At 37.3% G+C, this 21,152-nt stretch overlaps 4 protein-coding genes and 1 long non-coding RNA gene across 7 annotated transcripts in view; 2 read left to right on the forward strand and 3 right to left on the reverse strand.

Annotated features, from left to right (window-relative positions):
• Positions 1-5: 5 nt before the first annotated feature.
• LOC148171804 (clavesin-1-like) lies at positions 6-1,505 on the forward strand. Of its 2 annotated transcripts, none has more exons than XM_088040550.1 (2): positions 6-253; positions 587-1,505. In XM_088040550.1, the coding sequence occupies exon 2, from the start codon at positions 591-593 to the stop codon at positions 1,404-1,406; it is 816 nt and encodes a 271-aa protein (XP_087896676.1). In that variant the 5' UTR covers positions 6-253; positions 587-590; the 3' UTR covers positions 1,407-1,505. The 2 variants fall into 2 exon arrangements, with proteins under 2 accessions (XP_087896676.1, XP_087896675.1); XM_088040549.1 differs by lacking the exon at positions 6-253 and adding an exon at positions 301-538.
• On the reverse strand, positions 1,400-2,345 carry Sod2 (superoxide dismutase 2). The gene is made up of 3 exons (XM_088040554.1): positions 2,206-2,345; positions 1,978-2,157; positions 1,400-1,931 (listed from the first exon to the last, which is right to left on the reverse strand). The coding sequence occupies exons 1-3, from the start codon at positions 2,241-2,243 to the stop codon at positions 1,502-1,504; spliced, it is 648 nt and encodes a 215-aa protein (XP_087896680.1). The 5' UTR covers positions 2,244-2,345; the 3' UTR covers positions 1,400-1,501.
• A 33-nt stretch (positions 2,346-2,378) lies between these two features.
• Fkbp39 (FK506-binding protein 39kD) lies at positions 2,379-3,895 on the reverse strand. The gene is made up of 5 exons (XM_088040548.1): positions 3,707-3,895; positions 3,429-3,628; positions 3,217-3,379; positions 2,990-3,168; positions 2,379-2,943 (listed from the first exon to the last, which is right to left on the reverse strand). The coding sequence occupies exons 1-5, from the start codon at positions 3,714-3,716 to the stop codon at positions 2,458-2,460; spliced, it is 1,038 nt and encodes a 345-aa protein (XP_087896674.1). The 5' UTR covers positions 3,717-3,895; the 3' UTR covers positions 2,379-2,457.
• Positions 3,896-5,435: 1,540 nt separating this feature from the next.
• spen (spen family transcriptional repressor split ends) overlaps positions 5,436-21,152 on the forward strand; it is a 36,235-nt gene continuing 20,518 nt past the window's right edge. For both annotated transcript variants that reach the window (XM_088040809.1, XM_088040810.1), the window contains exon 1: positions 5,436-5,802. In XM_088040809.1, the coding sequence (XP_087896935.1) occupies positions 5,720-5,802 (83 nt within the window). In that variant the 5' untranslated portion in view covers positions 5,436-5,719. The remainder of the gene's footprint in view (positions 5,803-21,152) is intronic.
• Positions 16,824-17,902, reverse strand: LOC148171808 (uncharacterized). The gene is made up of 2 exons (XR_015770347.1): positions 17,551-17,902; positions 16,824-17,404 (listed from the first exon to the last, which is right to left on the reverse strand). It is a non-coding gene; the product is annotated as an uncharacterized LOC148171808 (long non-coding RNA).

A 21,152-nucleotide genomic window follows, 5' to 3' on the forward strand; every position in this document is an offset into this window, starting at 1 on the left:
CGCGCGTCATACCTTTTTTACCATTGGTCGCCGACTACCTTTTACATCAAGGATGTTGGTGGTGGTACCTGAGTGAGTCACCTCTTCAGTGAAACCTTACCTGCTTTTGCTGTCGTTAAAGCTAATTTACAGTGTTTGAAGACTCTATTGGTCTAGTGTACGATAACACTTTTTTCGTACCATAAATTATCAAGTTTTGCATAAAATGGTTGTAAAATTAACATGGTAGAATAATACGTGGCAAGAAAATAAGGTGAGTTCGACACATTACGAAACGTTGCAATTATAATTTTGTTAATGGGGGGGCACCGATTATTGTTGCTAATTGTACTTTGGGGAAGGGGACTTGTCGTCCCAAAAGTACTAAAAATTCAGTACGAAGTCTTACTTAGAATTGATAAGAGTTATTAGGAAAATGAGAATCAACGGGTGGTGAACTCATCAGGAATTCACACTGTTTACAGATGCAATCATATTTGGATAAGCGCTGTAAATTGTTTGAATAATTCAGTCGGAAGTAACGCGAATTAATGGCAACGTGAGTACCGAGTAAAAATTCCCATAGACTTATCGTCCTTTTTTTCAGACCTATGGCCGAGTTCCTCCAGTATGAATGGCGTCCGCAGAAGTTCGTCCCGGAGCAGCTCCCTTCAAAAAACGAACCCGTGGATAAAACCACTTCAATTCAAGCCTTCCGCAGCTTCATCCAACAGTCTACCGACCTCGAATTAAAGAACAACATCCAACAAGATGATAAAACTCTCCTCAAGTTCTTGTACGCCCGGAAATTTAACATCCCCGACAGTTTTTTACTCGTTCAGAACTACTATTGGTACCGAAAGAAAAACCACGCGGTTTTTAACAATTTCACTGCTGAATCAGAAGATATAAGAAACAGCCTCGAAAGTTGTCTCCCTGGAGTTCTACCTTCGAAAGACCGCAAAGGTCGATGCGTTCTGATCCTGAACGCTAGCAATTGGGATTGTAGTTATAGTCTTATTAGCGTGTATCGATCGATTTTACTAAGTTTAGAGTTTTTGACGAAGGATATTCATAATCAGTCTAGAGGCTTTGTGGTGATTGTGGATTGGACGGAGTTTTCATTTCGGCAGAGTACGAATTTGAAGCCGTCGATTTTGAAGTTGATGATTGAAGGGCTGCAGGATTGTTTCCCGGCTAGGTTTAAAGGGATACATTTCATAGGGCAACCGTGGTATGTTGAGGCTGCTTTAAGACTGATAAAACCGTTCTTGAAAGAGAAAATCAAGGAGAGGATTTTTGTCCACGGGAACAACTTGAGTACTCTTCACGATTATGTTCACAAAGACATATTGCCGGCTGAAATGGGGGGCGAACAACCCTGCTATAACCCCGCGCTGTGGATCAAAACTTTAACGGAAACCTAGAGGAATAGTCTTTATTACAATCTCAGATGTACATGACACGAGTTCAGTATTACAGTCATCAGAACTGCTGTGATCTATCAATAAATCAAACCAAATTAACACTGTGCTTTATCAAACCTCTGAGACACATCCTTCCAGTTTACCACCTCGAAAATCGCTTTAACGTAATCAGCTCGGACGTTCTTGTATTGTAAGTAGTACGCGTGCTCCCAGACATCAATCCCTAGAAGGGGGACCAACCCTGTTGTGGCCTGAAGGGGGTCCTGGTTAGCACAAGTTGCAATCTTCAAACTCTTTGATTTAGGGCAGTAACCCAACCACCCCCAACCAGACCCTTGCACCCCAATAGAAGACGCTGAGAGCTGATCCTTCAACTGCTGGACACCCCCGAACGACGATTCAATCGCTTTCTTCAGAGCGTCACTTGGTTGGGTAGATTCAGGGGTTAAATTCTGCCAGAAAATCGAGTGATTCAAGTGGCCACCGCCGTTGAAACGTAGCGCAGGCTCCAGAGACACTGCCGTGCTAAAATACAGGTTGAGACAAGTCCGGGGGACTCAACAAAAATCACCTGATGTCTCCTTTATTTAGGGCAGCTTTGAGTTTTTCCTCCGCTGCGTTTAAATTTGTTATGTACGTTTGGTGATGTTTAGTGTGGTGAAGATTCATAATATCACGGGAGATGATGGGTTCCAAGGCTTCGTAAGCATAGGGTAGCTCAGGAAGGCTGTGAGCAGCCCTCGCGCTAACCCTGCGAAAGTGAGGTTAGAAAAAATTAAAGCGTGACCGGTTTACTTACGTCGCCGCTTTGGTCACAAAAGGTCTCAAGTTGAACATTTTTGTAAGTTGCACGCCCACGAGTGTCTTACTTTTCTTATAATATCAACCTATATGACTTTTTTGACATTGGTTTGACAGCTGACAGATTTATGACAAGTAGGTCCTTGGAAAAAATTTCCCATTAAAACAAGATTGTAATAAAAAATAGTTTAATTTCAAAATTGTAAGACACAAGGAGTAATACTAAAAGATTACAAAAAAAAACTTGAAATTAACTGATTTTCTTAACCTCTACATCAAAAACAAGAGTGGAGTTGGGAGGGATGACTGGTGGTGAGCCTTCAGCCCCATATGCGACTTTCGGTGGGCACGTAATGCGTCGTTTTCCTCCAACTTTCATTCCAACGACTCCAAAATCCCAGCCTTTGATCACCTCTCCTTTACCGACTCGAAATTTAAAGCCTGGACCTTTAGTGGTGGAGTCAAATAATTTGTTGTTTGTCTTGAAACGTCCTTCATAGTAAACGTGGACGACTTTGCCGCCCTTGACGACTGCACCAGTTCCTTCTTTGATGTCTTCAATAACAACACCACCTTTGACAACTGTCTTTTTGGGTTTTGGTTTTTCTTCTTGTTTCTTGGGTTTTTCTTTAGGAACTTGCTTTTTAGGGGAGTTGGTTTTTGCTATGCCGTTTTGTTTAGCTGGGGGCATTTCTTCAGGTTCACCATCGCTGCTTAAACTTGAACTGTCTTCCTCCTAGAATTAAGGGGTTAACAAATTGTGGTTTGATAATGTGTAGTACCTCATCAGATTCTTCTTCTTCCCCATCTTCTTCTTCTTCAACATCATCTGTGACCAAACTTGGGAAAGTGTCTTCATCCTCTTCTTCCTCATCATCTTCACTATCAGACTCTCCTTCCTCCTCCTCAATGTCTTCTTCCTCTACTACATTCTTAGCACCCTTTGCTTTCTTGTTTGGTGCTGAAACTTCATTTTTAGCTTATACAAAACAAAAGACGAGAAACTTACGCCCTTCAAGGTCTTTTTTAGCACGTTTCTTATCTTTAACTGGGATGTACTCTTCATCATCTTCCTCATCAAAGATATCATCATCATCCATCATATCAACCAAATACCCAGTTAAATGTACATGACCTTTACCATTGGTAGCAAAGGAGACCTTAGTTCCTGCCTTTAATCCAAACCCTTTTAGTACCACCCAAAGATTTCTTACTTCTTACCTTAAAATTAAGGTCCAGAGCCCTATCTAAAATGCTATCCTTCTTGTTAAGCGTACATAAAAGATAATTTCGTCCTTCAAAAACACACATCACTTGAATAGGATCGTCACTGGAATTCGAAATATCCAACGATGCCATCGACACATGGAATGATGATTTTACTTTTTGGGTGTAGCATCGCCCCGGTTCCATTATCAAACCTAAAGAAATATCAGAAGTTCAAAAAAACCCTCAAACACGTGGTAAAAGCCGGAAAATCTTTTACTGTTTTTACTCACCCCAAAACATTTTAAATCGTTTTTTTTAACTCTTACACTACACAATAAATTTAACAACAGAAAAAAATGTGAATAATCTTCACTTTAAAGCGGTTAAACAGTTAAATTTAAGAAGATGAAAAAGAACCACATTTCACGCCAAGTTCTCAACATGGAAGAAAAAGGAGCAGCAATGCGCACGCGCAACAACGATCTAGAGAATTTGGCGGTAAAATAAAAGTAACCAAGATGTGGCATTACTGGGTTTTGAAACAAGAGGGCTCTTGATTTATTGTAAAATAGTGATGATGGTGTTAATGAGTTGTGAGGGTTTTTGGATATACAGAGTGATTTAGTAAAGAGAGGAGGATAGTGTGGATGCAACCCAAAATACACTTTCCAACGCGCACCAGGTTTGCGTAAGTACACAAATTTGAATTTTTCCTGTTTACTTTTTATTATAATTAAGAGAATTAAGTGTTACGGAATGTGCTTGTGTTTATTATGTATAAAAAAGGGGCAATTTTATCAGGCGCATCCACCATTGTTACCACACTGAAAAAGTTGAGTTTTTAACCCTTTGTGGGAATAGAGTTCTGCAGGGATAGAAGCCTGTAATAGTGTATTTTGTTACGGACAGATGGCGATACGCGCTTCCGGCCTTATTGATTTTTTTTCGTATAAAATCAACATGAAATTTGTAAAAGCGAACCAGTCAAACGAGGCGTTTGAGTCAGCCACGGAGCATAGAAACAATGTCGGCCATTTTGTTGAAGACACGATCTCGAGTTGGCACTTTTTGCAATAAACCAAAAATGATCGGAACTGTATAAATTGAGGGACTTTCGCAATTTATTGTGCATCGTTTGGTTGGAGCAAGCTCGCCAAAAGTGTAAAGACAAAACGCAGTTCCTGGAATACTAAAAATACCATAAAAAATAATAGCATCTAGTCGGGACTTTTTCACCCGAAAACAATTGAAATGCGTCACAATGGTGGGCAAAAACCGTGCACTTGTATCGTTCAATTCGAGTCATACGTAACGCAATACAATAGAAATGGATGGAAACATTGAAAGAATAGGCTTCTGCTTTGTATAAAATGAAAATGCACTGAATTTGGTGTGTACCGTTGTCGAACCAGTGTACCGTCCCACCCTTTGGAAAGTCGACTCGGCCAAGCTTCAATTAAAACAGCCTACTACGCGTTCTAAAAAGGTTACCAACGATGCCAAGTCGACGTGTTATTTTGGGCATTTGCGTTTATGGTTTATTTTTCCAGCTCTAAAGAAAAACGTGCTGGTAGAGCATCTTCAGGGCTCCGCCTCACCCAAGTCTGAGCACCCTCCGAGTAGTAATTACCCCGATAACTCGATTTAATCAGTTTCTAGGGTTTGCCCCGAACAAATGCCTATCGGAGTAATACAGTGCGTGGGTGTGACGATCCCTCGTCGGGTGAACCCGAAATTGTGGCGATTTTTGCGTGAAAATGCCGATTTTCCATCAAAATTCGCGTAAAAATGCGCCGAGTTTTACGGGTTAGATAGTAGATCGTTACAGGCGACCGAAAAGTCCAGTAAACAGAGATGAAATATAAAGGAAAGCAGTACAATTTTACACGAAATCGTCCGAAGTGTCTGAGAGGTACGTCGCTGGGTGTCTCTGTCGGTAACGCGGGTTTTGAGGGGTCTCGTTGACGTAGGTCTGAGCTTGTTCGGGTATAGAGGCGGAGCAACTCAGCATTCGAGCCCGCGGTCTCTAGCCCAGTATGTTGTGTAGAGCGAAAATATGAGGTGAACTCGCTCGCACAGTGTTAAAGTGTAAAAATCAAGTGAAACAAATGGAAGAAATAATAAAATAGTGCATTTTAAAAGGTAGTGTTTGTGTCGCAATGATGTGAAGTGGTGCAGTGTAAAGTTTCCTCCTCTCGTTCCAGTGCGACAACCATGAAGTTGAAACGGCTGTGTTGTTTTTTTGTGAAATAGTGTCTGTGCGCCAAAAAACAAAAATTCCTCAATGTGGTGTTTAGGGCAAAATGGTCAGAGAGACTAGACATTTGTGGGTAGGAAATTTGCCCGATAACATACGAGAAGATCGCATACGAGAACATTTCAAACGGTAAATACACATTTTGGGTTCACAGGAGATCGTTTTTCGTTCTGTTGTTGGTAGACGCCCTCAAATCTAAAAACAAACTTGTTTATACACAAAAGTCGATCAAACGTTTTTACATGAGCTAGTAATCGCCCGGCTACAATGGGGTCGGGTGGTGGGACCACCCTTCGCTTGCGAGGGTCACAAATGCGTAATCCAACCCTTGTTGAGACTGCACAACGAAAATGTCGCTTCCACGCGGTCATACTCGTAAAAACACCACGTACAGTTATAGAGAACATCGTAAAGTTAGCCGCAAAATGTTGCCATGAAGGTCATTCTCCAAACTTCCTTAAACTTACGATCAACATTTTCTTTGTTGTGTTCCTACCTTTATATCGCCACAAAGGTACCCTAGGACTTTGCCCTACAAGCTCAAAATAGCCCCCGCACTACGCCAGTTACACAACGTTGAACGCCATTTTATAGAAAAAAACTATTTAGGAACTTTCTTGAACCAACCTTCTATTGCTAAAAACAAAAAACACTAACAAAAATTATTGTTCCTCCAGCCACGACGTTGCTAATTGAATCTTATTTAATTAATACACACCAAAACGGTGACGACGATCCAAACTTGTTTGGGGAGTGTGCATTATTTAGGACGTTGCTAACTTCACAGCGATCGCCAAATTCGGTCTAATATGGAATTTGGATTTCCAGGCGAACCAGGTAGAACTCGAACTTCACCGCACAGCTTTAAATAGCCAAATTTCACGATGTTGAACGTGTAGCTCCATTTTATCGAAAATAAAATAATAATTTTTATGACGCCAACTTTTTATTGGTAAAAAAATAAAAACACCAACTTTTATTAACTTTTCAACATTGCTAACTTCACGTTTGGCAAATTGGGAATTTCAAAGTTTGGCTCGAACTAGGAAAGTGGCTGACAATGATTGAAACTGCGATTTTTTGTGGCGGAAACTTCATTGTAGTCATTTGGGTAATAAGGTCGTTAAGTCCTCATTTTATGCCTCTTGGGAAATCATTATTGGATTGCAGATGAGTCTTGTAAAAGCGGTAGATTGCTTCTTTTATCTTGTTTCTATGTTGTTTTATCTTCCAGTATCGATCAGGAATTTTTGGTTCAGAATGGTTTTCTGCAGTAACAGGTCAGTTTTGATAGATTTTAGGCTTCCAGGATGTTCACTTTTTAAATTCCCATTCAAGCCACAATTCTCAATTTAAAAAAAGCTTTTTTTTATGTTTTTCTAAAATCCAGAGTTTTAAATTTGCATGTTTTTTTATACACAAAGTGGTGTTAAAATTTCCCAATCTGGAATTTGATTTCAAAGACTTTCTGTAATCGAAGAACTTTTAATTTTAAACCAGCCGGAAAGTTGCAATTTAAGAATCTGAAAAATTAGAATCGTATTATCATACTTGCATTCTCAAAATGCGAAAACCACGAATGTAAAATTTTGAAAAGTTTGATACCTTTTAATATTTCGCTTTGATATTTTAGAAATACAGTAAGTTGTGTAATTTCTAAAGGTTTTTCGCGTTCTTTTGGCAATTGAATATTTAAAAGTTTTCGTTATTTTTATTGTCTATGCTTTTAAATTCTTGCAATCGCTAGTATTTTCTTTCCACTTTTACCCACCACGAAAACCAACAAACTGAATTTATATGCTTGCATCGCAAATAACCATTTGGACCAGAACCAACAAACTCCAGGTACACACGTAATTCTTACACCAATAATTCGACAGTGGATTTTTGGTATTTTGCCAAAACTCCGTACTTAAATTTCATACCAATTATTCTTCCAAATTTTGTTACACCCATTTCTGTTTTATTTGCAATGATATGAGCGTTGGCGAACGGTAAAATGAGTATGGAAAAGTAGTAAAATCGAATTTTTATGCCATTTTTACGACTTCAATTTGTTTTTGTGCGCAGTTTTATTTATGATAAGCCAACAATTATGAGTCACGTTATGTGTAGTTATGTAAATAATTTTTGGTTGCCATTGATATCTCGGTTTGTGCAAAATGGCAAGATTTTCGCTTTGCCGTGCGTTAAAAATGCTGGGCACTTTTATGAAAGGTGAACGCACTGCGACTTTTGCAATAACAATTTCTATTTAAAAATACACAAGTGTTTCGTCATATTATAGTAATTCTGTAAGCTAATATAGTTGTGCCACTGGCTATTGTGTGTAACGTTGGAAGGAGTGTAATTTTCCCGAACTGAGCTTATTGTAATGAGACAAATCTTTTGATTGTAATTTATTGTAACCTTTGATGGGTGAAAGTTAATATGAAGTTCGTGCAAGGTGGATTGTCTAGGAAATGCGAAAATCCCCACTGTTATGTAAATAAAAGGAGTTTCATTACAGACAAACTATTGATTTCTAACGTATAATTTGATAACGTTGTCATTGGGTGGACCTGTAAATATCATTCTCGTAACGTTAAAAATATCGTAAACAAAATCACAATTCCACCAGTCATGATAATTCCTCGTCCTTTTCACACACTTTACGCAATTCTGCCGAAAATAAATAGCCCACGTTGTAGTTATTTTCGTTGATTGCATTCAGGATGTGATCGGGTTATTTTTCACCGTTTCTCTTAAAAAAAAGACTGAGAACCAGATGCTGCACTCTTGTCAAGACGTGGTATAAAACCAGTATTTTTAACATCCTAGAATAAACTCTATTAGCATCTTTGTATGTTTCAATTTGTACCGACGCAAAACTAATGGGAAATTGAAGAAAAGGTAAAAAACACATCTGCAACTATTCTTAAGTATGGTGATTTGCGTAATGAACCGTACAGACAGCGGTAATGAACGTTGTTGAGTGTAATTTTGTTGGTATTTGCAACAAATCATGTAATGGAACGGGAACAGGCATAAAATCAAAGTAAAAACGAGGCGGTATTGCTTCCTTACCGCGGATTTTGCGAACGTGTGTCGCAGCTTTCTCAGGCAGTTTAAAAAACAGAATTCCGGTGGGCTGTGTAGTTTAAACGTATGTCGTAGCTTTCTCTGAAATGTGTTAATTTAGAAAGTTTTCGTCGAAGTAGGCTTTGGAATTTTAAGTATGATGTAGATTACACAGTACAACAAAACTTAACTTTTCTTTTTTTTTTCCGAAAAAGTTTCAACGGTTCCTCATAATTTAGACCTTATTGTGTAAAAATCCGTCAACATATTTATCATGGCAGCTCTAGTTTTTTTGATTTTTCAATTGTTTTTCCAAATTTTGAAGAAGCGATTTTGGCAACAAGAAAAGGAAAATCAAAACTTTTTCAAAAAGAACTTCTGAAATATAGAATTTTTTTCAGCTGGTTTAGCCTGAAATTTGACATTAAAGTAGCTATTTTTTCGAAAACTAGAGCTGATCTTAAAAAACCGATTACTGTTTCGTAATCAGGACGCCCTGTATATCCAGAAATTTCTTTTACATCTTTGGAAAAAAGTACTGTTGCGCAGTGTTATAGGTAATTCTATCTTTCTCCAGATTCTCATGGTTTTTATTCTCGTATTTAAGATTTCAAGATCATAGTCAAATTATTTTGGACGTCAAAGTGTAAAGCACCCTTTATTTACTTCATTATTACTGTCACTTTTGACAAAATTGCTTGAGTTTCAAATGTCAAATTGACAGTCATGCATAGACTACGCCAAAATGTCAAAAAAATGACGTCCAAAATAATTTGACCGCGACTACAATTCTACTTTTTCCAGAAATGACTTGCAGACTTTTTAGTGTTCGTTTATTTGGCTTTTTTTTGGTAATTTTTTTAATGTTTTAATGACAAAATTGTTATTACATTTCATATTCTTATACTGAGTGATCATCTTGATAAAACGTCATTATGTATGAATTTAGATCTTTACTTTGCCGATACAGGCTTAAAATCGTTTCTTTATATAGAAAATCGTCATTTAACTTTGAGTTTAGTTGATTGTTCGACGAATTTTCCGGATTTCATGCACATTTTTCTGATCGGCTGACACCACAAACTTTGGTTTGAACTTGACATGAAAACGTCAAATAATTGACAGATATTAAGACATACGTTCGCAAAATACAGTTGTGAGCAGTAAATTTATCCACATTTTGACACGAATCAGATTCCCCCAGAATTCTTATGTTACGCAAAACACCTCCGATAATCATAGAGAAGCACTATAATTCCACGAGACCATTAGTTCAAGTTCAGTAGACACTTTTAAACTGTTACCAACTCTGCACACAAACAAAATTTTAAACTGTCACTTAAAATGTTCAGCTCCTTCGACTAAATCAAATGTAATAAATCTGGTCGACCGCGTGGTTTCTTTCACTTCTATTTTTGTCTAAGCTGGCTTCGTAACTTTGCCAACATAAATTAAATTTGGTTCAAGATGCAAGTGATGCATTGCTGTTGTGCCAATAAATTACGAACGAGTGTTCTGGTGGAAATTTCAGTTCGAAAACGTAAACAAGAATTTCAAAAAGATTGTGGTGGTGTTTTAGTTAAAGTGCTTCATAAATTATTTCGACTGTAGTGTAGAGTTTCTTATAAATGACTTGTATAGTAAGCTTTCATTGATGGTTGGTGTATAAAAATTTCGTCATTAGATAATCGCTTTTTCTTGCTTTCATGTATCGTTTTTACATAACAAGTGTTGCCAATGAATGGAATCAAAACCCTAGAATAGTCATGATCATGGAACGAAAATCGAAACGGTGTTATTTAATTCACACACCTGGACTTATTGATTGTGACATCAGAATCAATATTGCTATAAATAAATGAGAATATAGGACATACTCTGTTGCACGGAATTCGATATTTTATCAGGAATGGTAAAATATTTGGACTGTTTAGATAACAGATTTGGTAACTTTTATCAAGAGTGGCCAAATTCAGTCTATTTTTACTGGATCAAAGGTTGTCTTCTCAAGACTGGCTCGTTATGGCAACACACGTCAATTGTTAACAATGGCATTCCTATAATCAAGTAGGCGTACCGTTGGCGTATATATGACATTTGCTTTCTATTGGGTGTCCGAATCAAAATGTGCAATTTAAAAAAAATCTGCGATAAAAATTATCTGCTATATTACACATATCCGTTTCTCAATGATTTTTCTCCACCTGTACGAGGAGCGGTTTGTTCGTTTCTAATGTGGCAACATCGCAACGATGCGTATAGGCGACAACGTAGCAGTTATGTAAGCAGCTGTGCCAGGTCGCATGACGTCACGATATATAAAATACCAACTAGACTGCTGCCAACCTGGTCCAAGTTGCCAGGCCAACTTCGATAGTGCAGCACGGTGTTTTTTCCTTAGTGTTTTGCAACGAAATCATATACTATGAAATCGATCGTTTGTATGAACATGTTATATGACGCCCAATTTCAATTACGATGATGGATTTAAAACCACAAACGGTTCAACGGCACCACCACCATAAAAATAATTAGCGAATCACGGGCGGCGACGTTCATGGCGCCGGGAGGGAGGGTAATGAAAATCTAGCGTTGTTTTTCATAAGTGAAAAAATAACTGTGAATGACTTCAAGGAAATGCTTGAAATAGCGCCTTTTACCAGCCTTCGATCGATGAATTATTTACAAAAATGTGTTAATGAAGTACGTGCCAACATTACCAGACTCTACAATTACTTTATGTTGTAATTTATTTTTTCGATGGCTTCTGATAATCAACGGATGTTGCCTGTTGTGTCTTAAGACGTGCAGACTGACGGATGGAAAGGCGGAGGAATCCGATAAAATCGACAAGTTTGTATTAAATTACACACAAGAAAAACAAATTAAAGAAGCACTATTTTGTATAAAGAACTCATTATTGTGATCAGTCATGCAGGGATATAAATTGGAGTAAGGTTATCATGTCTTCGACGTTGCCAGACCTCGTGTTTTTTTACCATATCTGAAGTATTAAGGAAACTCATTTTCTTAACAGTAGGCGTATTAATTGTCGTTCATGATCAATAAATCTCCGTGTTTCCGTGTTTCACAACTATCCCACGTGCATTTCTACTTTTCCATAACCAACCCCGAGGAGATTTTTTTCTATTTGTTTTAAATCTGATAGTTTAATGGACGTCGAGAAACCAAACGTCGGATATTATGTATCGTGGGCGATAACGAGCTTTTATCTTATAAAAAACATTCCTACCAACATGAAAAATATTGGCGACATGGCTGCCCCAACTACGCACACATTGACTTGAAATAATTGCTTTTGTAAATAGGATTTTCGGGTCGTTTACCTGAAGCAACATTTTGTGTAAATAGTGACTAATTCTGACGTTTTTGTGGACATTTGACCATCATGGGACGAATTTGCATAAACCATGAATAAAGTAGTTGGGAGTGCTGCAGTTTTGGTCATAACGAAGTTAGATGCAGATCTTTTTCCAGTGCCCAATTATGGTTTTATATTATTCATAGTTACAAAAGTTTGAAAACAAAAAAGTCTGCACACGATTTTTTTTCCATTACTCTTGGCAATTCTTTTAGTGTTTGCGGCCAGCCAACACCAAACTTCACTTTATCGCACCCGGAATAATCATCCATTACTCAATCAATATTCCGCTTGCATCTTGGCTCTTCGCCCCCTGTATTCTCTCAAAAATGCCATTGTCGCTGTACTCCTGTATGCAGCCGGCTGTTTTATGGTTGCGTAAAATGTTAACGACCAAAGTTGTATTTCTGTCGTCTTTCGGTTTATGTGTTGGTTTATCGATTACGTCTCCAAAGCGTCATCTGGTATCCCGTCGAGACTGTCGGAAATCTTTGATGGACGTACGGAAGTTTAAATTAGTTAAAAAAAAACACACCATACGCAAAGTAGATTGCCAAACAGACTTTACGAAATAATTTTTCATTTCAAGTGCTTTATTTACGAACTTTGGGTCCGTTATGTTTGTTTAAACGTAACGGTAATATATCTTCTAAATTTGAAATTGCAATTCGGACGAATTCAAATGACAAGGTTGTCTTTAAAATTCGTGGGTTAAATCACCCTTTTTATAACCTTGGTCTTCGTAATTTGCAATTCGTTTTGACAAAACACGCAAATGTTGAGGCGCACTTTGCGGAAACGTACTAAATTCGCATGTTTCCCTCATTAATACAAATCGTGCAGTCATTTCAGTACGATCAGACTGGATTAATTAAAAATGTGTATGTAAATTATTTAGCCTTGGTTTTTTTGTAAACAAACTACTGTTGTTTTAGAGTAATATTTCGTAACTTGTTCGTAAACATAACTTGGAGTGTCAGGTGTGACCATGAATTTATTGCGTCAGCTACGTTTTTTATTGGAGATTTTAGTGGCAAAATTAACCACTTCTTGGAGCCACACATGAATATGCTAATCATCTGATATTATTTTAATGGAAAATTCGAACAGTAGTTGCCGCTTCGAACAGTTGCCAAGTTCGGATGTGGAAATTTCGGCTTTTTGCGTCTTGAAATGTTAATTTATACAACTATTGCAACATGGAAGTGGCAAATATGAAAATTGGAATATTGAGAACAATTTTGTAACGAGCAGCTGCCAGAGAAATTTTTAAGGAAGTGGCGCCTTCACTAACTCCATCAAGAAAGTTTCTTGTTTATGGGGACATTGTTACCCTTATTCGAACGTCTTTAGAGCAGGTGCTTGGTTTTTTCCAAGATTCCACTGGGGTTTAGGCCTTCTATTTTCATTTCCCTTATTGTTTTCGCTTATCTTCGCTCCACCATGCTAATTAAATGTCCCCATCCACTGAGCCGCTGTTTTCTATTTTCGCAATTACGCTTTCTATCCCTAATCTCCTTACTTATCCCGTTTCATTTTATCGCTTCCTCTACGTCCCTCGTTTCGTTGTTTGGGTGCTTTACTTGTGTCTAATGCTCGTTATTTCGAATAGTGTATTATCTTCTGTTCTCTGTTTTTTTTTGGTTTTCCCATGTCTCTATTTTTTATTTTTATTTTTTATAGACTTTTTATTTTTTTCCATAATTTTTCCATACCCTTCATATTATTTAGCCTTCCTATATTAGACAGGTATTTAATCGTTTCCTATCTTGGTTTTCAACCTGTTTATGTTTAGTGGAATTTATTAGTTTCTTGCATTACAAGTCATAATTGCCAAAACTGACATAAATAAAACCCCATTAAACTTATAAACGACAAGACTTTTATGATAAAAGGAAAATGCGCTGAGTTTTAATTTTACCACTACAGTCGCGAGCAATAAATTCAAGACACCAAATAACAGAACGTCTTTATTTTTCATTGCTTTGCGTTTTGATTTAAGTCGATGGTGCCAAAATTCCGCCATGAAAGTCAATCAAAATGACAATAAAGTTGAACCAATATTAGATTTCTGACAAAATTGTTACCAACTAAAATTATAGAGTTGGTCATGGGCCAAGTATTATTTTGAAAATGTTAGACCTAAAAATCGATTTTTAGTTCCGTTGTTTTTTTGAAACTGCACTACTTAAAGGTATCCTGTTATGATCCTAAGCGTGAGGTGTAATTACCATTATAGGCGTAATTGTAATTAATTAATAAAATTAGCGTAATTAGTTTTTCCTTAATTATCTGGCAGCTCGTACAAAAGATCCAATTAAACTTAACCCAACCTATAATTTCACCATTTTTGACGAAGTGAGAAAATAATGAATTCTGCATAATTCTACCAAGAGTCGGAAAAAAAATTTGCAAACTTGAGTCAATGTGATTATGTGTTTATTATAATGTCGTCTAAAGGTTAGTTTTAATTTAAATTACATTTGATCGCTAGCTTCACTAGTATTATCGTAATTCCAGAAAAACTGGCCTTTGATCTCGGAATCACAAAATGTCAAATTTAAATGCCAGATTTGAATAAATTTAATCACAGACTTTGCATATCCTGAACTCGTTCTTGTGCAAATACAGGAACATGTTGTTCATCAGGTGAAAGTTGATTGAAAGAATCGACGCACTTAGAAATTACACAATGGGATGTAACCTGGTTGTAATTACAAGACACCCATCAGGCCCATCGTCTTTGTTTGAGGATTTTCGAATCCTGTAATTTGAATAAATTTCCTAGATTGATTACAACGTGCGTGCATTCTAGTTCCGCCCTATTTTAAAATATGAACAATGTGAAGTATTGACCGTAGAAAAGCGGCAGCTGTCGATAAAAGTGAAAGCTGTCGTGTGCCTATTGTACTTGGGTGAAACCCCTCAGATCTGTTTTTGCTCTGGTTTAAGTATATGCAAATTACTTAATGTGAAACGACAAAACCACATCTAATATTGTGAGCATTTTCAAATTGGTATGAGATTTCTCCTTGTTACCGGAAATGGGCTTCAGCCACAGATGTGCTTTTGTGATTTTGGTTGTTGGGAACAAGAATTTTCCATAATTACGGATCTAACGGAGATCCTTTTACAGAAAGCCAAGTACCATTTCTGGGTGTAATTATTTCCTTTTTAAATAATGTCGACAGTCACGAAAGTTGGTTCTTACACATATGACAAAGATATTTTAGACTTATGCGCCATTAATATCACGGCGGAAACGTACATATAACTTGTGTTTTATGTTTCCTTTCATTAAAAAACTCACATACGCGTTATTTGACATGGTTTCGATTTTTGCCAAGTGCTGGAAATGCCGCTTTTGCATGTCGTTTTTAATTAAGGAGGCTTTTCTTCTTGCCATATGTTGGTAGCACTGCTCCTGCCAATTCTCAACATACTCAATAACCCGGAAGTTACCCCATAAATGGGAGGGTCACGTTGAAATTACTGTTGGTAGTATTGTCAATTTTTTAATAAAATTGAAGAGTGCTTGGTATAGATATGTAGAAACGTCCAGCGAAATGCTCATTGATTGTCTACCCTCTCCGCTGTTGCCGCTCATCTCAAACCCGCTCCTTACTATCCCAGTGTGAAGGAGCTGCGGAATTCTCATTTCCCGGTCTTGTTGCTGGACGAAAGAAGTCTCAAGTGGCAACACTGTGCCATCTTTTCGTGTAGGTGTGTATGTGTTTGTGTGCAAAACTTGAGCTCGACTTGGCAACGGCGCGTATCGATCAGCCACCCGCATTTTATGGGTGGTAGGGGAAATTCATCATTCGTCAGAAGCGAAATCGCACGATTATCCCCTTCCTTTTTACTTCTTGTGTCTTTGTCTAACTTGTTTAGCCTGTGTCAACCCTGGCCATTTCTGCTTGAATTTTGTCCAGGGGCCTCTGTCTCAACAAGAAACTTTGCAAAGTTTAGTTCTGTTTGTTTTGCGGATGGATTGTGTCTTTGTCAATAGTTGGCTATTTATAACCAGGCGATAAAATTGATTAATAAAATGTGACCAACTGAACTGGAAAGGGAGTTAAATGCCTGCATGTGACCTATATTGGATTTGCACATAAATAATTGATTTTTTCTTACTAAAACACCTCGTAAGCCAAACTGAGCGATTAAACTGTTAATTCTTAATGACAGCTTTGTTGGTGTTTTTGATGCTTTCGTGTGGGATTAGAGTAAACACAAACTTACTTGTAAACACAAGTTTTTTGTTTTTTCTTCACATAATCATGTCAAAGAATTGAACGAGCAAACAAAAAGCAGTGACGATACAGAAATTTGTGCTTGTTCACTTATCTCTCCATTTTGATTACCTGTTGTTGGGAGTTTTTATTAGATCCTATAATCTAATCTTCATATGCAATCAAGAATATCTGATATGTGGAAATATGTTCTCACTTCTGTGATAATTCACATTTTCATAAAAAGTTCCATTTTCTACCACTTGCAGAATTTGACAGGCCAATGATCTCCTGTTTGTGGTTTAATTAGCACAAATCGATACATTTCCATGTTCGTTCGAGCAACAAAAGACGATAGAATATGGTCTACACCTGCAAACTTACCCTCTTTTGGTATCAATGGGGGTCATTTCTGGTATGGCGAACCACAAGTGTGACGCCAAGCTTTTGTGTTGGGGAAATGATGACAATTTTGGTTTAAATACTTTTATTCTTCCACATGTTTCCAATACAAATCGTGACTAATTTTTCTTAATATGTTTATTTTTACAATATAAATCGTGAGTATATCAATATTAGTAATTTTCGTAAAACTACCAGGTTTACTAGGAAGTTACATAATTACTTTATGGTCTGACATTTAAAAGTTACACTACAGTGCCATTAACCAAGTCATATAATAGAAATTCGTAATTAATTGGAAGTCGAACTAATTAATTATCTCGGCATTAATTAAATTACGTGGATCTTTTTTATCGAGATTTTTTCCTAACGATCAAGAGGTTGAAAAAGCTTTGATTTATGATACTTATGTTTACCTTTTACTGAAAAACTCAGTTAAATGCAAGTAAAACTCAAGTTTCACTACTATTTTATGGGTTCATTTCGGTCTTATTTAGTGTAGAATAATTGTTTACTGTTGGTAGCAGTGTCGATGTTTTGGGGAATTTAGTTTTTATAAAACATAATTGTCCACCATTCAATAAATTGCTAGGTTGGCAACGTCTCGGTTATTTCAGGTCCCTTCAAAAGTACAGATAGCAACATCTGCATTTCCCTGTGACAATATTAATTTAATTGAGGTTGGTAGTATAAATTCAGAGCTACCACTGTGGGGCAATAATATTTATCACTTTTTATGGTACAATAATTAATCATGTATGAATCATTTTTATCTCAGCTGTATAAAAATGTAATACCAACCGTTTCACAAAAACGTCCCAAGAACCCGTCGATGCGCAACCAAAACAAAATAATTGCACACATTTCCTCACTGAACGTCCTCAATTTTCAAGGTTAAAAAACAAAATCCGACTTATAATTTATTTGCACGAATTCGTAACGATAGATATAACATAAAACCGAATTAATTCTATCTCAGATTCGTTGAAATCGAGACGAATATACCAACTCGATTGTTCATGGCCTACGTGACTTAGGTGAATGGACGTGGATCTTTGTGGCACTTGTTTTTGCAAGGCGCTCGTCCAGTAATATGGCTGCTGACTCATCGCTATTACACGACGTAAAAACATTGTGCTCCATAATAACAAAACAAAATTTGTTTGACAATTGGAACATTCCTTTGATAAAAATAGACTCGTGTAGAATACACGAGCCAAGTCATTTTTTATGTAGGCAACATTACGGTGAAAATGTTACTAAAAACACAACAATCGAGGTCGCACTGTATGGTGAGAGCAGATCCGAACGCCTACAACTTGACTCATGCACTTGTCTAGTTTCTACGCAGTAATCAAACTGTAAAATATAGAAAACGTGGCAACAGAGCTGGCAATTTCACCTAAAGTTCACCCTCTATAAATTGCACTATACATTTTATTGATGGATTAATTTAGGGAGCAAGCATCCGTTTGACGCCAAGGGTTGCGTTAAAAAATCAGTTGGTAACATTGTGTACCAGGCGAAACCAGACAGACATCGATGCTACAGGAAGTGAACTACAATGAACAGATGTGTTCAGTCGTATGGAAAAAAAATGAAAACAATGGACTATTTGAATGTGCACGTCATGTCCCATTCGATTTTGACGGATTTTCCTTGACCCTTGATGACAGTTCTTTTTTCTGCGAAGTTTGCTGCGAACTGTAGGGTTATCAACGATTTGGCACATGTACATTTATCAAGCATGCGTGTATTTTATTTTCTAAATATGGAAACTACATACGTTGACCCTAGATCACTGTTTACTTCATTGCAGTCATTCAGTGAGAATTCATCACGTGCCTTCAATTATATAAACGACAGAGTCGACTTTAATTACTGTTATTTCTGTCAACCGGGAAAAATTGACGCGAAAAACCTACTTTACATTCTTGATACGAAAATAACGGTTACATTTTCATCAATAATCTAAAGACAGAATGGAAATGTTACAAAAAAATAGGTAGATAATCCTAGATTACACTCTATTGATGGACGATTGAAGCAGAAAAAATACACAAACTTGATCTGTCTGTCACATTTATTACAGATCGACTGATACCTCTTATCACAACTATCTTGTTTGTCTGAACTTCCGATTACTCATAGGCTTCTTATTACTTTTCTGTTTGAAAGTTCAAAAAATTCCGAGTTCCGGGTCCTTGGAGCGATCAGCGCTCAGTAGGCCGTGGTTTTTTACGTTGGTAGAACTGTCACAATGACATCCTTGCAATTGTCTTCATTGCTGTTTAGATTTGGTTAAGTGCCACTTGTAAATCTAGCATGTTTTAAAGGGGTATTACCAACTTGGAAACAAAAATTGCCATGTCGTCTGATTCGGTCAATTTTTGTTCCCTTCTCAGCTGATTTTAGATGAAAGAGCCGCTTATCAAAAACGTTGGTAAAACTGGAGATTGCAGTGAAGTTAGAATCAGGCGATGTCTGCTTCAGTGGATAAGACAGAAAACTGTTGTCATATTGGTGTCATTTTTCTTGGTTCTTCGTAGTGTCATTTTATATGCACGTGAAACTAAATATAATTGGAATTATCGTTTCATGTGGAATGTTAGATAAAGAATTACATTGTTGCCACTCTTGCGGTATTGGAGCAACTGAAATAATTGAACTTTTTTTTTATTTACCAAGTTGATAGCAGTATCTTTCTTTTAGAAGCGACTTCGAAGTGTGACTGAGGTTTGACCGTTTTAATTGTTTTATCTGGAGGCTGTTCATTCACAGCTCGTAAATATGCAAATATGCGGAATATTCCCAGCGAATTGAGGAAAAGGAAGATGCGAAATGTTACCCATTGTTCAATTAATATTTATCAATGTTAGGTGTGGTCCAGAATACAAAGTTCAGTCGGGGTCACTATAAAAATCGTTCTACCATAGATACGCGATATTTTATCCAGCCGACAGAATATAACCACAATAACCATAATTTCCGCAGTTATAAGATAAGCAAATCTAAACGCAACGTGTAAATGAAAATAGCCACGTAAAAACCTTGACTTTGTTGATACTATAGACTTATCGAACGTTTCACGTATAATTATGATAATAATGGTGATGGTGCGTAAAATTTGGTCCAATGGGAAGTTTACTCGTCCAGTTATTAACTTTGCTGCGTGTTTATGAAAAATTACGCAGTTCAGTTATCCATGAGTCATGTGTTTTGTTTTAATCTTCGATTTACTGTCAAATAAATCCCAGGCTACTTGATTTCTTAGGTAGGCCAGACTACTTCAAATATTCGTTAGATTTGTGTTAATCCCAAAAGACAATACACGTCTATAAAACATATCTCTTGTATCTCCACGTCGAAATGGCAAATTCCAGTTATTTCGTGCCCCCCTTAGCTGCATAATTTCGTAATTTAGCATTCGAATAGCTCGTTTCCTGGCTTGTTTTTGCATGATAGCGGCCTAAACAAAACTTCTCGTTCTCATTGGTCCGCTGTTTTTATATCTTAACTGCTTCTAAGATAAATAGAGGTGAGCGCGGTCCCCCATAAAAATTCATCAATTCCATACCGAATCAATCTCAATCCACCACTAACAACCTCATGGATTTTATGCTAATTCATGGAAATGTAGTCAAATTACAGGATCTCAGAGTCATCGGTGCGATTTTCTTCGTTTCGGTGTAACGCACACATCTCTACACAGGTTTTGTTGTTTCTCATTATAAATCAACAAGAGTGCCGTGACGTCATTGTGACTTAGGCAACATCGCACAGTCGACCAAAGGAATAGTTGAAGTGTTTGCCTGTTCAAAGGCCAGTTATATAAATGAGCGATTGTTTGGCCTGTCTAAAGTAGCATACCCAGTTATAAGATGTAGTAATATGAGTCCAGTTTTATAGAAAGCAGTTTTGATTACGGAGATAATTGAATTATCTTCGATCGCGGATCTGCGTGCAAAATCCGGTAATTTGTAAAATGAGCCCATCTCTAATTAAAATCGGCTGAGTTAGAGATGTGCGTATAATGGTTCCTAGCGTGAAGTTAGCTACACCTGTTTTGTATTTTCGTTAATCGGGTGCACAAAACGACTAAAACGGATCCGTCCAAGAAAAAGAAACTGAACACCTTTTCTGTCTGACTGTCCTATAATACCGTACAGTGGATCGATTGTGTGTTGGCCATGAGTTGATGTTTTTCATTACGATTACCGAACTGCGCGACTAGCATGATACAATGATACCAATGGAAAGCTGGAGTGTGCGTAAACGTGGCAACATCGCCGAGAGGGGCAAGACGTGAGGGAAATCTGGGGCTCTGGAAGCGTTATTGTCGCTTCACACGGCCGACCCAGCAGAAATCGATCAAGCAGCGACATTTCGGGCCCAAAGTCCAT

This window comes from Gnatocerus cornutus, chromosome 7, assembly GCF_029298725.1.
Source record: "Gnatocerus cornutus isolate USDA-ARS CGAHR chromosome 7, icGnaCorn1.1, whole genome shotgun sequence".
In the NCBI taxonomy this organism is placed as follows: Eukaryota; Metazoa; Arthropoda; class Insecta; order Coleoptera; family Tenebrionidae; genus Gnatocerus; species Gnatocerus cornutus.